The sequence below is a fragment of the Tachysurus vachellii genome, chromosome 3 (assembly GCF_030014155.1).
Source record: "Tachysurus vachellii isolate PV-2020 chromosome 3, HZAU_Pvac_v1, whole genome shotgun sequence".
In the NCBI taxonomy this organism is placed as follows: Eukaryota; Metazoa; Chordata; class Actinopteri; order Siluriformes; family Bagridae; genus Tachysurus; species Tachysurus vachellii.
The window spans coordinates 18,290,950-18,307,171 of NC_083462.1; the positions used below are offsets into that span (position 1 = coordinate 18,290,950).

At 38.0% G+C, this 16,222-nt stretch overlaps 1 protein-coding gene across 1 annotated transcript; it reads left to right on the top strand.

Moving 5' to 3' along the window:
- The first annotated feature begins 1,271 nt into the window (after positions 1 to 1,271).
- Positions 1,272 to 14,940, top strand: gpr176 (G protein-coupled receptor 176). The gene is made up of 4 exons (XM_060864948.1): positions 1,272 to 1,381; positions 1,589 to 1,989; positions 11,612 to 11,864; positions 13,546 to 14,940. The coding sequence occupies exons 2-4, from the start codon at positions 1,794 to 1,796 to the stop codon at positions 14,681 to 14,683; spliced, it is 1,587 nt and encodes a 528-aa protein (XP_060720931.1). The 5' UTR covers positions 1,272 to 1,381; positions 1,589 to 1,793; the 3' UTR covers positions 14,684 to 14,940.
- Positions 14,941 to 16,222: the final 1,282 nt, after the last annotated feature.

The window sequence follows — 16,222 nt, forward strand, 5'->3', positions numbered from 1 at the left end:
TCCAGTGTATTTTGGATCGTTGCCTTACTGAATGATGTTCCTATCAGTTCAGGATTTATGCTTTTCTCTGTAAAATGTCAGACAGAACCTTTCTGTAGACCTTAGAATTCATTCTTCGGCTGCCAACACGAGCTTCATCATCGGTAACGATTAGTGAGAATGTTCCAGAAGCAGCCATGCAAGCCCAAGACATGACGCAACCACTACCATGTTTCGCAGATGAGCTCCTATGATTTGGGTCATAAGCAGATGCTTTCTTTCTCCACACTATTTTGTGTTTTTCGTAAAATTTTTTGTGTGAATTCTAATCTAAATTGATTAACACTTCTAGATGTAAAACTTTCTAATCATATTTATCTGTTGAACTCAAGCCTAATTTGAGGCATTGGTCTGCTCTGTAAGAAGGTTTGTTGTAGTAGCAAATGAAAAAACCCTAAAGTGGAACCCAGCTAATATGGTAGGCCAACTTTAATGAGTTAGAATCCAAGTCAGGCAATCTGATCCAATATTAACAGACTGCTCCAATAAATCAAGTATCGAGTATCACGTCATAAAATACAAAATATACCAAAGTGCTGTTCTCGCGATTCAAATGGTGCTGATTAGACAGCAGTATCAATATCGGTATTGATTAGACAGCACTGTGTCTAATGCAGGTACAAATCAGTGGTTTATGTTACTGTGCTCTCACGTCCAATACTGTTTCCATGGTAACAGCTCATTTACAGTGACTAGAATGGCAGACACTCGACATAATATATGATGATTTTTTTTTTTTGTTTTTAAAGTTTTATCTAATGATGAAAGTCATAGAATAATTGATATGGTAAAGTTTTCTTTCCTGAAGTCACGTCTATGTAACAATTACAGAAGGAATCTCCAGAGATGAGATACTTTTTCTTGTTTTGTTGTATTTATTCATCCGGTTCTCTAATTCACTGACTATTATTAGTGCTATAACATAGCATAACATGACATAACATTAACTGTAACTATATACAGATAAAATTCTTAATTCTGTAATAAATTAAAAGGGAACTGTAGAGATAATTGCTGTGGTATAAAAGGAAGAAAAGACCCTCGCACTGCCCTTTCAGCATCTTATGAGCTATTCCAGATCTCCTCGTGTTCATTATAGGGTTATTGTTCAATAATATCATTTGGATCACTGGTCACTGGTCACTGGAAGCTGTTTATGCACCTGATGAAGCTCATTTGAGGAAGAGGAGGAGTGGCTCTGTGGTGCCCTGCTCCTCCTTTTCTTTCCCTCCTGTACACTAGAGAAAACGCTCCTCATTTGGATAAAACAGCACCTCCTGTCCTCTGTCCTCTCCTCTTCAGCTAACAGCAGGATTTCAGTATATAAGGATTTGCTTATAAGGTAGGATTTGAGGATTTTTCTGTGCAATTCAATATCAGCACGTTATGAGTGAGCACGTTGGGAATAATGCTGCATGGTCTAAAACGCTATAGCGTGTCATGGCGCGGATTGGATAGGGTTATGTTATATGATACGGTATTATATTTAGTGCGTATGTGTAATGATTTTTTCTGTAAGCGTTGCTTTTACTCTGTGCTGTATGTGCAGGAATGGGTTTTGAGACAAGGGGAAATACTAAGGCTGATCCGGACATCTCGGGGTTAATATGGACATTTCGTGCACTTCAGTGATCATCTCTGAACCTTGTCTTCATCACTGCGCACAGACGCGCACACCGCGGCGGTGTCTCCGTGTCCTCAGCGGCGCTCTCGTGATGGATGTCTGGCTGTTCCACCAGGTATGAAGCAGCAACATGGACGTAGACGCTTGGGTTGCTCTCACCGAGAACACTACAGGGAGGTCCCCGGGCTCACCGAGCCTCTCCCCGTGGTTCGTGAACTCCAGCTCGGCGGTGAGCTTGTGGAGAGACGCGGACCAGCCGGAACAGAGAGCGTACCGAGACTTCGCCATCACTGCTCAGCTCCTCATCCTCGCTGGCTCTCTGTTAGGTAAGAAAACATTACTGCAGACACAGTATTAGTATGTATATTAGTATATATATATTAGTATATCTAAATACCTTATATTAACCAATATGTGCGCCTATCGAATTAAAACCCTGTCCTGCGTAAAATATTTATAAATATAAATTATTTAGATATTTTTCTTATTAGATATTTAAATTTCACACTTCATAGTAAGGGTTTTTTTCTTTCTAAAAATAAATATTAAAAAATGCAGTTGGTTGACCCCTGTCTTGGGACCATGAACAAGGATAAAACGTAAAATAAAGAAGGGAAATCTTTCAGTATGTTTTAAACAGTAACAACAATAATATAAATAAATAATGAAAAAATACTATAAAATATTCTACAATTATTTACAACAGTTTAGGAATTTTACAGGAATTTTTAAGGAGCTGCAAAAATCAGAATAACGATTTCTTCTATTTCCTTAAATACATCCTATTGAATCTCCAGTGTGTGTGTGTGTGTGTGTGTGTGTGTGTGTGTTTAGTTTAGTTTAGTTTAGGACAAGGGATCTTTGTTGTTGGGTTTTAGTCTATTTCTTGTTCTAAGGGACATTACAACTAAATCCCCGATTCTTCTAAGCAACCTCTAAATAGAATCATACAACAAAGATCCACATTTTTCTATGGGACCTCTATGTAGAACCCTAATTTTTTAATGGGCTCAATGTAGAACTCATTGTAGAGTAGTTGTTCTTCTGATGAACCACTTTTGTGTAGAAACCTACAACAAAGACTTCTTGATGTTACAGGGGACCTACACATTGAACCCCACACCTGAATATATGTTCTTCTAAGGAAGCTTTATGTAGAACCAAGTGTTTGTTCTGCTAAGGAAACTCTATGTAGAACCCTACAGAGTATTTCCTCACTAAAGCATACACTAGATCCTTTTTATGAAAGACTTAACAATACAAAAATCTTATCTAAGTCTTCAGGGATCAACATAAAAACTTCAGAAGTTTATTAGAGGGTCAGTCAGAAGAACCTTCCATGCAGATTGCATGAGTATAAGTTATAGCACCTGTCAATTACAGAGAATGCCTCATCCACATCTAGGGGGGCTATTTGGAGCTGAAAATACATGTAGCATCATTTTAGAGATTTTTGAGGAAACTAGAGGACCCTTAGGAAGCCCTCACTGATATCGGAGAACATGTGGAACTCCAGACAGGAAGTGACCTGAGCTTACATAAAAATGTAGTGTCAAGTGGTTCCACGTAAGTTTGTGAACAAAAGAAATTCAGGTAAACAAAAACAAGAACAAAAGAAATTCAGGTAAAGTAGACAAAATTTTTTTCAGTAAATCCAAACATTTATTTTTTTTTTGCAAGGTCTTGCAAAAGACAACCAGGTCCTTGGAAAGAATTAGACCACAACATAATCAATTCAATAGTGCAACTGCCTTCAAGAAATTGTATATTACATTAAACTTATTAAAACTGGCCTCTATTTTTGTAAACAACCATAAACATCTTAAATGTCAGTTTGTTTAAAAAAAACCCCAAAAGCTTCATTCTGGTCAATAGCAAACATTCTTCCCAATGTCTTATGTGAAACTGCCTTCAAATATTATAATAAAAAATTTACCTAGAAAAATAAAACATAAGAAAATTTGCCACAAAATGCTGCAGGTTTCAATTATTTGATATTTAAAGTGTTTAGAGCCAGCGGTAAGGAAACATTCAAATTGGCATCAAATTTTTGTAAAAAATGCAAACACATGCCCTGCGATGGGTTGGCACTCTGTCCAGGGTGTATCCTGCCTTGATGCCCGATGATGCCTGAGATTCAGATAAGCGGTAGAAAATGAGTGAGTGTGAGAGAGAGAACTGCAAACACAATTTTAACTTCACAGTTCCTGAAAACAATAAAACAACAGTCGGCTCAAGACAGGCACTTTGCAAAAACTGCATAACTCCAGATTTTGGTGCCGTCAACAATGGAAACATTAAAACCGTCCCAGACAATTTAAAGGTCGCAGGTCTTGGGAAAAAAACGAAGATGTACTGATTCAAACCGGTAAGACTTTCTGAAAATAATCAAAAGTGTACTTCAGAGCTGGTGGATAGCTGAGATTCGAGCTGTATACGACTCCCAAAAGAGTCATCGGCAAGATCTTGAAGAACTTTCGTTCGGATGAGTCCAACATCCGCTGGTGGCTCACAGACTTCTGCATCTTCAGGTCTGATGACGTAAATCACAATGACCGTATCGTCCATGTCTCTTTCTGCATTCTCAGAGTCTGTGTCCTACACAAACAGTAACACTGTTCAGTCATTTTAATTGCATCAAAAATGCAGGTTGAAAATTTAACTTATCACTTATCAGTAAACATCCAGAAAAAAGCAAACAATCTGAGAATTCTGTATCGATTTCCCATCCTTAATGTTTCACACCAATGAGTAGATTTCACTTGTAGAGTTACTTACTCAGGGCTATCAAGTGTCACGCATTGAGAGTGACAGTCACGCCTTTGGGTCTTTTTTCACGCTCCTGCCACACATCGTATTTCTCACACAGAAAAACTTTTTGAATATTTATCATATATTTAATATGCCGCAGCGCCCAAAATATATCAGTCCGCACCGCTGTATCAAGTAAACAATAAACATCAGTTATTATCTCTCTTTCTCTCTTCTCTCTCTCTCTCTCTCTCACTCACACACAAACACACACACAAATTTATAAATGGAAATTGAACAAATGCTTTGTATTTGGTTAAATTGTGGTCAGTGATCCTTACCAAACACAACAACACCCCCAATGTTGTGTTTTTTTAGACTACTCTAGACTAGTCTATTGTGTTTGTTCTTGCACCGAGATAAATACACTTTATCGTATCATCTAGTGATTTTGTGGAGAATTTGCCTAAATGGTCACCATGTTAAAGTGGAAATTATTTACACGCACCATAAATACTCTTATTCTGATGCTATATCGCTACAGCAACACACGTGACAACAGAATGTGGCTAAGCTAGCTGGTAACTCAGTGTTCTCCTTAGCATGGAAATGATGAAGATGGCTGTGTAGCGCGTTTGATGTTTTGAACCTACAGGGACAATCAGAATAAGTGCACGGGAAACGATTAACACATCCATAACATCCATGCACCGATCTATAGTGCTTCAACAACTGAGATCTAGGGGACATCTTGTGGCTCATTATTAAATGTTACATTATAATCATTGACAAAAGTCACTCCGCTTCACATAGAGCTATTTGTCGTGTTTTATTCCTTTACATAAATAATTCAAAATGAAGTGGTGATAAAATAATAATCAGGAAATGTGGGTAGAAAGCGCTTAGTGTCAAAGGCACAGAAAAAAAAGAGCAGAGTTTTGTATGCTTTTAGATCTGGAGTTCATTTCCAACAGTGATGTTTATGGTTTATTGTTTTGCTGCATTATACTATAGATTATTTATATTATATAAATTAGATTTACTACAATATCCGCTATCAGACCGATCCCAGGGAGAAAATTGGATGGTTTTTAATCGTAGTACGCATATCACATGAAATGTGTAGAAAATAAACCATAATATAACAAATTCATATGTCTGTTCCAGCTGAAACAGGAAACATGTTAAACAGGTGAACACCATTTTGTAATGAGGGGGTATAAACTTTTGCCTCAGCTGCTTTTTAACGTTGACTGAGCACCTGATGTGTTGATTTGCATCCGGTGGAACCCAGGGTTAATTCGTGGTAGGGGATTTGGCTGTAATTGCTGAGTAATTGCTGGCAGAAATGATTTACAAGCATGTTTTCTGTAACAAGCTGAAAATAACGTGGGCTGAACAGATGGCTAAGAAAAACACTCCTTCTGCTGTGATTAAAAAAACTCCAAGCGTGAATAATTAACACTGGCCTTGCTATCTCTCTCATGATATTCTTTAGGTTCCCTTGTTTTGTTTCAGTGCTCTGTGTTGATTGGTCAGATCATCACAAGCGTGTGTATACTAACACGATCATTCTGATACGCTATCATTTCTATAGCAACAGCTGGTGTCTATAAGCCTTTATTTTATCACATCTACATTACAGTACAGTGAAGTTCTTTGGAGGTTGGGGTCAGAGCACAGCGTTAGAAATGATACAGCACCACTGGAGCAGAGACAGGGTTAAGGGCCTTGATCAAGGGCTCAACAGTGGCATCTTGACAGTGCTGTGGCGTGAACACTGATCAACAATCCAGAGCCTTAACCACCAGCCAGCCATCCATCCATCCACCATGTTTTGGGTGAGGAGATGTTTATTGAGCAGTTATGGAAGGAGTCTCCAGTGTCAGCTTTTTGTAATTGATACAAAAATGGAACAAAGGTTTTCTCTCATATTCTGTATGGTTTCTTGGTAACTTTTTTTTTTTTTTTTTTACCTTTTTAGAGAGTAAAGAAAGATTGGAGAAGGAAGGACCTCCTAAAGCTCCTAAAATGTGGAATAACAGGTTACAGGCAACGTAACAGGAACTAGCTTATTTTTCCGGACCATACTTTAATGCAGCTATTAAACAGATCAAAATGTATGATTTAGAATTGTTGAATAATTGAGAATTCATTAATTAATAAGATATTGTAAGATTTTGGCAAATTGCTCAGTGCCTGACACTGTGTTTTTATTCTATAGTCGTTCAGCTCAGATTTATTCATCACTTGTTCCATTTAAATCATTTATGAGAGAGAACACGGTGCAGTCAGAACAGCGTTTCTCATCCAGGGCTAACTAACAGGAGCAGATTATAAATTTATAATACACTCAGTGCAGGATTTGACATCTTTAGGTCTCAATTTAAGCAAATTTTTCACTCTTTGTTCATTTTATTCAGTAGCGTAAATATAGTGTTGAACCAAGAACGAATGGAAACAGTAAACACCGGCGGTGCTGAAGTCTTGATGTTTCCTTCCTTGCGCAGTTTGTCATTAATATCTCACGTTCATTTCCATCTCCAACGCTCGGTTCTGTAATCTAATTGACGTGATTTGTAAATCCTTCCTGAAACTGCCACTTTTACATGATTAGGATTTACACCCTGTGCTAATCTGCATGCTGGAGTCTTTACTCTTTTTTAAACAGTGGCTTTATTGTGTTAAAAAAAGTAAAAAAAAAAAAAGAATTTTAATCTGCGGTGAGGTCTCTGAAATCACTCGGGTTGGATTTTAGGATTTTGATAAGCTAATGCAGTTCACATGTTTGTTTGTTTGCTTGTTTTACAATAAAAAAAACCCTTACAGTTGAAAGTACATAGAAATTTGTATCATTAAAATCTTCTTTACAATTTAGAAAGAAATTGCAACATCTGAGTAAAAGAGTCGAATGTTTTCCAATGCATGATATTTTGGACTAGTTGTGTGTTTATTATTTATTTGTTTGTTTGTTTATTGTGAGATATTGGTCTAGAAATGTTCTTGAGACCTGGTAACTGTTCTAGCTTTCTTTATCTTTATCTAAGATAGCTATCTATGTTATCTCAGATATGATTAATCTATCTCTGTAGCTCAGGGATACACAACCCTGTGTGAGCTCACCTGATAAAAGTAAAGAGGGCGAGAAGGTGAAAAGGCTCGTAAGGGAAACTCACAATCTCATCTTTTGTTTTATTTTATTTTAAATGAACAAATAGTCTCTGTATTGTTACTCAATGTAGCATAATCAAACATCAATATTATATTTCTTGTATATTATTGCTTATTTCTGCTTATTTCAATTCTTTCTTATTTTTAATTTAGTAACTGTGTATTTGACTACTTGTGAGTGTGTGTGTGTGTGTGTGTGTGTGTGTGTGTGTGTGTGTGTGTGTGTGTGCGTGCGTGTGTGTGTGGAGTTTGCAGCTCTCCCTGTGCTTCAGGGGTTCCCTGGTTTCTTCCCCCATTCCAAAGGCATGTGTTGTAGGATGATGGGCATCTCTAAATTGACTGTAGTGAGTAAATGAATGTGTGATTGTGCCCTGTGATGGATTGGAACCCCATCCATGGTCTTCCTGTGCCCCAAGTCTCCTGGTATAGACTCCAGGTTCTCTGAGATTCTGTGAAGGATAAGAGCTACAGAATATGGATGGATGATGGATGGAGGGAGGGATGGAGGGATGGAGAATGCATAGATGGATGGATGAATAGATGAATGGACAATGGATACTGTAGATGGATGGATGAATGGACAACGGATGGATGGATGGCTGGATGGATGGATGGATGGATGGATGGAGAGATGGACGGATAGACGGATGGAAGGATGGATGGATTGACGGATGGAGGGATGGATGGATAGACAGATGGAGGGATGGATGGAGGGATGGAGGGAGGGATGGACAGATGTAGAATGCATAGATGGATGGATGGACAGATGGAGGATGGACAGATGCATGGATGGATGGAGAGATGGATGGATAGATGGATGGAGGGATGGATGGAGGGATGGATGAATGGATAGATAAAAAAAAAACATGGTAGTATGCAGAAATGTTTACTGCGTGATGATAAAAAATGAGGAGTAACCAAAATCCCAAGGCTGCATTAAAGATGATGAAATTTCTAACAGTATCCAAAGCTTCTGCTGAAGGTTTAACAGTGTACATGCTGCAAAACCACACAACATCTCATAATGCAGAATATAAATAAGTCAGGAAGGCTGTTATAACCACAGTGTGACTCACCGAATCGAATCAGATTGAATCAAATTGAATCCTGCTCCGGTTGTTACTGAAGTGTGTTATGATTGCTCGGTGTTGTTTTGATGAATGTTTGCTCACTCACTTTTATGTCAGATTGATTCTGGTTTCCTAGCAGTGGTGTAAAAAACACAATGACAATGACACAGAATGGATTTTCTCTACACTATATGTACAGAGGTCACACCTGTCACCATAATCTGTCCTCCGTCACATGCCATTTACAAAAAACATGATCTAACATTAGCACTTAACACGGAAAATATTTAGTTTTAACATACTAAAGCAAGCAGCGTTTACCTGCACACACAGTCACAGACCTTCAGCATGTGGTTCGCTCTAGCGCTACTTTTTATTGATTCGTATAGTTTTGAAAGTTCATACAAATAAACTAACAAATAAAAACTTTTTGTATGTTGTAACTTTTTTTTTTCATTTTAACAAAGGTAAAAAATGATCTGCAACACTATAAATTCCTTAAAAAAAGAAGGAAATAATATATTTTTATATTAGAACTTATAAACATATAACATAGGAATTTTTATACTGCATCTTTAGTTTAGTAAATCACACACACATTTAAAAAAAAAAAAGATTTTAAAAATTTTCTCAGCTTTCACAACAAAAAAAAATGAATTAATTAAATTCAATAAATACCTGTAAAAACCTGACACAGATGTTTTACTTTTTTATGTTGTAAAATATTTCATTTATGTATTTAAAATATTTCCAACTAACAGTTGGGCAAAAAAACACTTTTTTTTTTTTAATTCTCAGGTTTCATAATGAATAACTTGCTCAAAAAAAGAGATAAAACTGCTAGAAGTTGTAGTAGTTTAAAAAAGAGAGAAAGAAAGAAAAGAAAGAAAGAAAGAAAGAAAGAAAGAAAGAAAAAGAAAGAAAGAGAAGAAAAAGAATAAATACATGTAAAAACTTGACACAGATGTTTTACTTTTTTATGTTGTAAAATATTTCATTACTAACAGTTGGGCAAAACTTGATTCTCAGTTGTAAAAAAAACTTTTCATAATGAATAACTTGCTCAAATAAAAAAAGATTAAACTGCTAGAAGTTGTAGTAGTTTAAAATCAGCTAGAAGTTATAGTAGGTTTTTTTTATAACCAAAAGAATTATTAACAAGCACAACACAACACCCTAAAAAACAACAAAACGGTTATACACATAAAAATCTAACAGTACAATAAGGGAATTGTGGAAAAATCTGACCGTTGATCTTCTGTGCTTTAAATGAAGTAGATGAAGATATTTTTGGACCATAAACAGCAGCACTGATTAATAAAGTGTGGGAGACGTGTGTTGTTTCCAGGTCACTGATTTTAACACATTAATCCACTTGAAGCTGTTTTAAAAAACACATTTTATTTCTCCCACGTGAAGCTTTTGGGGTTACTGAGTTCACGTGTTGTTTCTGCTTCTTCTCCCTCGACACGAGCTCGTGCACGTGATCATGACGGTTTACGGATCGAACGCGAAGCCCGACGTCATGTGTTTGAAGGCTGTTTATTTTTGATTCTGTTTTTAAACATTATCATTACAGGAAATGTTTATAAGCATACAGTATAACACCATTTCACACTTGGCTAACCTCTAATTAAGAAGACTTTTGTTATATAAAGAAAATTAGAAAGATTATGGAAAGATTTGTAATTAATATATATTATATATTTATATACATATAGTTTCACCCCATTTTCCTAATTTTCACTCATGTTTCTTGGTGCTAATTATTATATACAGTACCTTCTTTCTGAAGTCTTTCCACACTAGTATGTTATTTAAGATGTTAACACACACACACACACACACACACACACACACGCACACACACAAAGCAAATGTAATGTCCTGAGGCTTTCTGCGTTTATGAGTCATCTTTTGTTCTGACTTTTCTGCTTTGTCATTCCAGAAAGAAAGAAAATGCAATTGTTCTTATGAATAATTATATTCTATGGGTATTATTTCATTTCCACAGTGCTTGTAAAAAATCTTTCGACTCTATAATTCAATTCCGACAAAAGAAGAATGTGGTATTTTCTCTGTGGCTGAAATAAGACATAAAAAGGCAAGCAGAGGGAAAGAGAACTCAGGTGTGTTTCTGAGAGAAGGGAGAAAATGTCAGGCGACGTCAGTGTGACATGTAATAGCACTGCAGCGTGTCTGAGAGAAAGAAAGAAAGAAAGAAAGAAAAATGAAAGAGAAGTGCAAGAAAAGAAAGTGAAAGAAAGAAAAATGAAAGAAAGAGATGTGCAAGAAAAGAAAGTGAAAGAAAGAAAGAAAGAAAGATAGAAAGAAAGAAAGAAAGAAAGAAAGAAAGAAAGAAAGAAAGAAAAATGAAAGAAAGAGAAAAAGAGAGAAGTGAAAGAAAAGAAAAAGGAAGAAAGAAAGAAAGAAAGAAAGAAAGAAAGAAAGAAAGAAAGAACGAGAAAGTGGAAAATTTCCATGGATGTTAATGGTTCTTTACACCCTGCCAAAGAACCATTTAAGACCCTTAATTTTTAATAAGAATCAGAATCTGGTTTATGTTTGTTTTTACACACACACAAGTGATTTGATACCAGCTGTTGGTACAATGATCTAAAAAAAACAACTTAATATTGTTATTCATCCCACTAGCTGAAGAGCGAGCGATGCAGCGGCACTTTAATCTGTTAGCTCTCACGACCCTCACACGTCAAAAACTACCTGCAGCTTCCACAGCTGCATTGCATTCTGGGATTTCTTTGCTGTTGAAGGTTGGTTAAATAAAACAAGACATATGAATGCATTCAGACATTTATAAACTCAGCTGATCTTCACCAAAATACATCTGGACGTGGTGGTTGTCTAGACAGATCTACAGGTGATACACAGGTCATGAGACTATCAGGGTCAGTTCTGTCTTCAGCTCTCGCTTCTCTCTGTTTTCTTCTGGTAGGCAATGCGGCCGTGCTGTGGTGTACCTGCTGCACCAACGTCTTCAAGACAGTCACGGGACGCTTCATTAAGAACTTGGCCTGCTCGGGGATCTGCGCCAGCCTGGTGTGTGTGCCGTTCGACGTTCTCCTGAACGCCAGCCCTCGCTGCTGCCTCTGGATGCACACACCAGTGCTCTGTCGAACCATCAAGTTCCTGCACAGGCTCTTCTGTTCCGTCACTGTGCTCAGCTTCGCTGCCATCGCTCTGGACAGGTGAGATCGCTCTCACGCTCTCGTACTCTCGCGCTTTCATGCTCAGCTCCTGCTCGGCTGCCATAGCAACGACGTGCCTGACCATAGCCCTCTTTCTTTAACTGAAAAATTTAACATTTAATAACGTTGGATTCTGGAGGGAGTTTTTGGAAGAAGAAAAAAGTTTCTTGCAACGTGTGTAACATGTGAATTCTATGGCTCTTTTTTTTTTTTTTTTTTTTTTTTTTAAGAAAAGTTACCAAAAATTACCAAGCAACAGTGCAACACTTTTACCCTGATAAAAAAAAGCAGGATTTAAAAAAAAAATCAAGTCACCTTATGAATCCAAACTGTCGATAAAAAAACTGTTCAATAAGAAAAAGAAAACGATTGTTTCACAAACTGAATTCTGTACGTTCATTAGGGTTCAAAATAGATCCTTAGGGTTCTTTACTTAGCTCCAAATAATCTTTTATGCTAAAAAGTTTCTATAGTGACAACAAAGACCCCTTATGACATATATTTGTGCTTTATGCCTGTATTTATTTATTATTCTGTTATAGTTCGCTCGGTTTTGTTTGATATACGACGTGCGGTGAAATGGATTTTATGATTGTTTTTTAAAGAATATAAATATAGTCAAATAGCGCAGGGTAAAAAAATGGGGTAATTAAAATGTGGTACAATGAAATAAAATAAAATAGAAAAAGCTACAAAATGAAATAAAAGAAGCTAAAATGAAGTATTCTATTCAATTCAACATTATTTGTATTAGCACTTTTAACAATAGACCTTGTTCCCTTAGACAGAAGAGAAAGAAACCTTGAGAGGAACCAGACTCATCCTCATTTGGGTGACACTGGAGGGTGTGATTATAAACTGTTATAAACACCAGAGAGCGTTATTATGAATAATGTCCTTTCTACAGTCTGAAATCTAATGCTAATAATAAAAATATAAATAATACATTAATACAAATTAGCATTTGGGTGTTTAGAAAACTGCAGTTGGAAACGATATTAAACTCTCACAATGAATGGAGGAGAGGGATGAAGAATTAACAGGAAGCGGGATTGATAGAGATTTGGCTGTGGAATTGCGTTGGATCCTCCCTGCCTGCTGGATTTGGAATGGGATGCGACAGTCAGCTAGCTAGCGGCTAGCAAGGTGCCAAATTTATGAACAGCAGACGAACCTCTCCAAATATAAAATGCTTTCATAGCCTAGTGGTATACTCGCTAAAAGCTAATATGGAGCTAGATATCTAATTCCTGAATCTAGAATTATCATATAATCATATATCATATTAGCATATATATAAAATCATATACAAACTGCACACTGTAAGCTTGATCATTAAGTTTGATAAATTAGGTTGTTTATTTTGACACAAATCTTTGACAAATTTGGTCCAACATAAAATTGTTAACAAAAAGCAGCGGATGAAAAAAAACCTTGTTTAAAATCACGTTTGTTGAAAAGAGGAGTATTAATGCATCATGAGATATACAAACCAATCAGGTTTCAGTAAGTATAGGCCACACTACGCAGCTTACTGGTGGAAAGAAGAAGGTAGGTTTTTAAAATTGGGAAGAAATATTTATGTTGAATATGAATTTTTTTAATGGGGTTAAAAGTGTAGGTGTTTCTCTGCCTTCATGTTTGTCTTTTCTGAAACGTTATTTTCCCACTTTCCTTGTAGGTACTACTCTGTTCTGTATCCACTAGAGAGAAAAATGTCAGACGCCAAATCCAGGGACTTGATTATATATGTCTGGGTTCATGCCCTTGTGGCTAGTGTTCCTGTCTTTGCTGTGAGTAATGTCACCGACATCTACGCCACCTCCACCTGCTCTGAAGGCTACTCGTTAGGTCACCTTGTTTACATGGTGCTCTACAACGTGACCACTGTGATCTTACCCCTAGTGGCTGTGTTTGTAGTCATGGCGCTGATCCGGCGTGCACTGACCACCAGTCAGAAGAAAAAGGTGATCATCGCGGCACTGCGGACGCCGCAAAGCAGCGTCTCTATCCCATACGTGTCTCAGCGTGAAGCTGAGCTTCACGCAACGTTGCTAGCGATTGTCCTGGCCTTTGTGCTCTGCAGCGCACCATACATTGTGCTGCTGGCGTACCAGGCACTTCAAATCAATGGCCAGGCCTCACGGTGGCTCCACCTCACTGCCATCTGGCTGCCAAAAATGTCTCTACTCACCAACCCGCTGTTTTTAGTCATGGTGAACCGGTCAGCACGGCGGCGCCTGCTGGACGCATTGGCACACGTTCAGCGTCGCTACAGCCGCAGGAACAACTCGATTGGCGTGGGAACAGCACCCGAGGCTGGAGTGCTTGGAGGGGAAGCGCTCGTCCGCTCAGGAAGCCAGCTGCTTGAAATGTTCAACATTGGCCAGCGCCAGATTTTTAGGTCAAACGAAGAGGAGGACGAAGAAGACGGGAACGAAATTGCAGCAGTAGCCAATTTCCAGTCCAGACCTGACAGGACTTCAGTAGGAGCCTCGGTCGGAATAGCAGGAGAAGGAGGAATGGAAGAAGGTTCAGCTGTGCCAAAACATTCCCCTGTTCAATACTGTGCATACTCATCCTCACAGGTGGCTCCTGCCACACCTACTGACCCCGAAGATGCCTCCCAGTTCGGGTTTGGTCCATTTGAGCTGCCTCCTCAGTGGCTTCCTGAAACTAGAAACAGCAAGAAAAGACTGTTGCCTCCATTGGGTAACACTCCAGAGGAGCTGATCCAAACCAAACAGTCCAGAGCGCGGCCCGAGAGGCGCATTAGCAGGAACAACAAAGTCAGCACCTTCCCCACTGTGGACCCCTGAGACCACCAGGTCCAGATCTAAACAAAATATCAAGTAATAAAATTAAGTGGTTTTTTAATATTCCAAAATGACAATCTTTGCCAGCAGAATCATTTGACTATGTTGTACGTACTTAGACATTAGCTTAATCTCAGGCTCCAGAAAACTGTTAAGGGAAAGAGTTGGTCTTTCAGAGAAATAAGAAAATTTGTAAGGAATTGTATAGAATTACATTGAGTTATTTGGAAATAAAAATGACCTGAAAATGGTTGCGTTGCATTAAAAAGAAAAGTCTGAATGTGCAGTTTAATATTTTTACAATAATCAATAGCTGATAAAACACTGGTCTGTTACACCTGAGTAAGCGCATGCAGTGGGGTTATAGCTTAGTGGTAGAGCATTTGACTGCAGATCAAGAGGTCCCTGGTTCAAATCTGTGTGCCTGCTGTCTCAGTATACCTGTGTTTTGCACCAACGGCAGTATCTGTGGGCGCATGGTAGCCTAGTGGTTAAGGTTGTTTGGCTAACAATTGGAAGGTTGTGAGTTCGATCCCAGGTCCACCAAGCTGCCACTGTTGGGCCCCTGAGCAAGGCCCTTAACCCTCAATTGCTCAACTGTATTAAAAAAAAAAGAGAGATAATGAAAGTCTCTCTGGATAAGGGCATCTGCCGAATGATGTAAATGGAATGTAAATGTAAGTATTCAATTGGATAAAGAATGTTGTCTCAGCAATCCCTTAGCTTTAGGGCTATGTGGTAGCTCAGTGGTTAAGATGGTGACCTATTGTCACGAGCAGGGGAATAAAAACGGACCCAAATGCAGGATAGCTTAACAAAAACAGGATTTAATAAATAAAAAAAACACATAACACACAAACCAGGACACCGACTAGACAGGACGAAGACAACAGAGGATTCCACAATGCTCAAGGCAACGCGGCTCAACTAAATAGACAAGACAATCAAACACATAAGGAACAGGTGTGCAGAAGCGGGCAGGACAAGACAAGGGCGGGGCAGACACGTGACAAAACACAAACAAATGCACATGGCCAAAGTCCGGGCTGAGTCCTGACACCTATTGCTTTTAAGTTACAAAGCCCACCACTTTTGGACCCCTGAGTAAGGCCCCCAATCTTCAAATGTTCCCATGTATACATGAGGTAAATCTAAATCTCTCTGGGTTTAAACTGATGTCCAACCAATCAGGACAATATGAGGCTTTATCTGCTTGTCTATATATAAAACTCTCTTGTGTTAGCGTTCACGTTTTAGAGCTGTTTGTAGAGGTAATTTATGAGCATGGCTTTGGAGTACAGCTGTAAAGAGTAAATTTATTTATTTACGTTTTTAATTACAAATCTAATTAGCATGATCAGATTTTTTCTAAAACGTAAGAAATCCCAATAAGGGAAAGAGCTAGCAGTAAGACACCATCACTCATTATACATATATATATCTATCTGATCCATCTAACTTAAATACAACTGAGGCAACATGCTTCTCGTCAGTGTTTGTCTTGGTGAGGAATTTTCTTAAAGAGGCAACAGTTCTGCAGTC

Bases quoted from the DNA above. Each gene is read 5' to 3' on its own strand.
- gpr176 (XM_060864948.1), top strand. From the start codon at position 1,794: ATGGACGTAGACGCTTGGGTTGCTCTCACCGAGAACACTACAGGGAGG. The intron at 1,990-11,611 runs GTAAGAAAACAT...TTCTTCTGGTAG, and splicing joins CCTCGCTGGCTCTCTGTTAG to GCAATGCGGCCGTGCTGTGG. The intron at 11,865-13,545 runs GTGAGATCGCTC...CTTTCCTTGTAG, and splicing joins GCTGCCATCGCTCTGGACAG to GTACTACTCTGTTCTGTATC.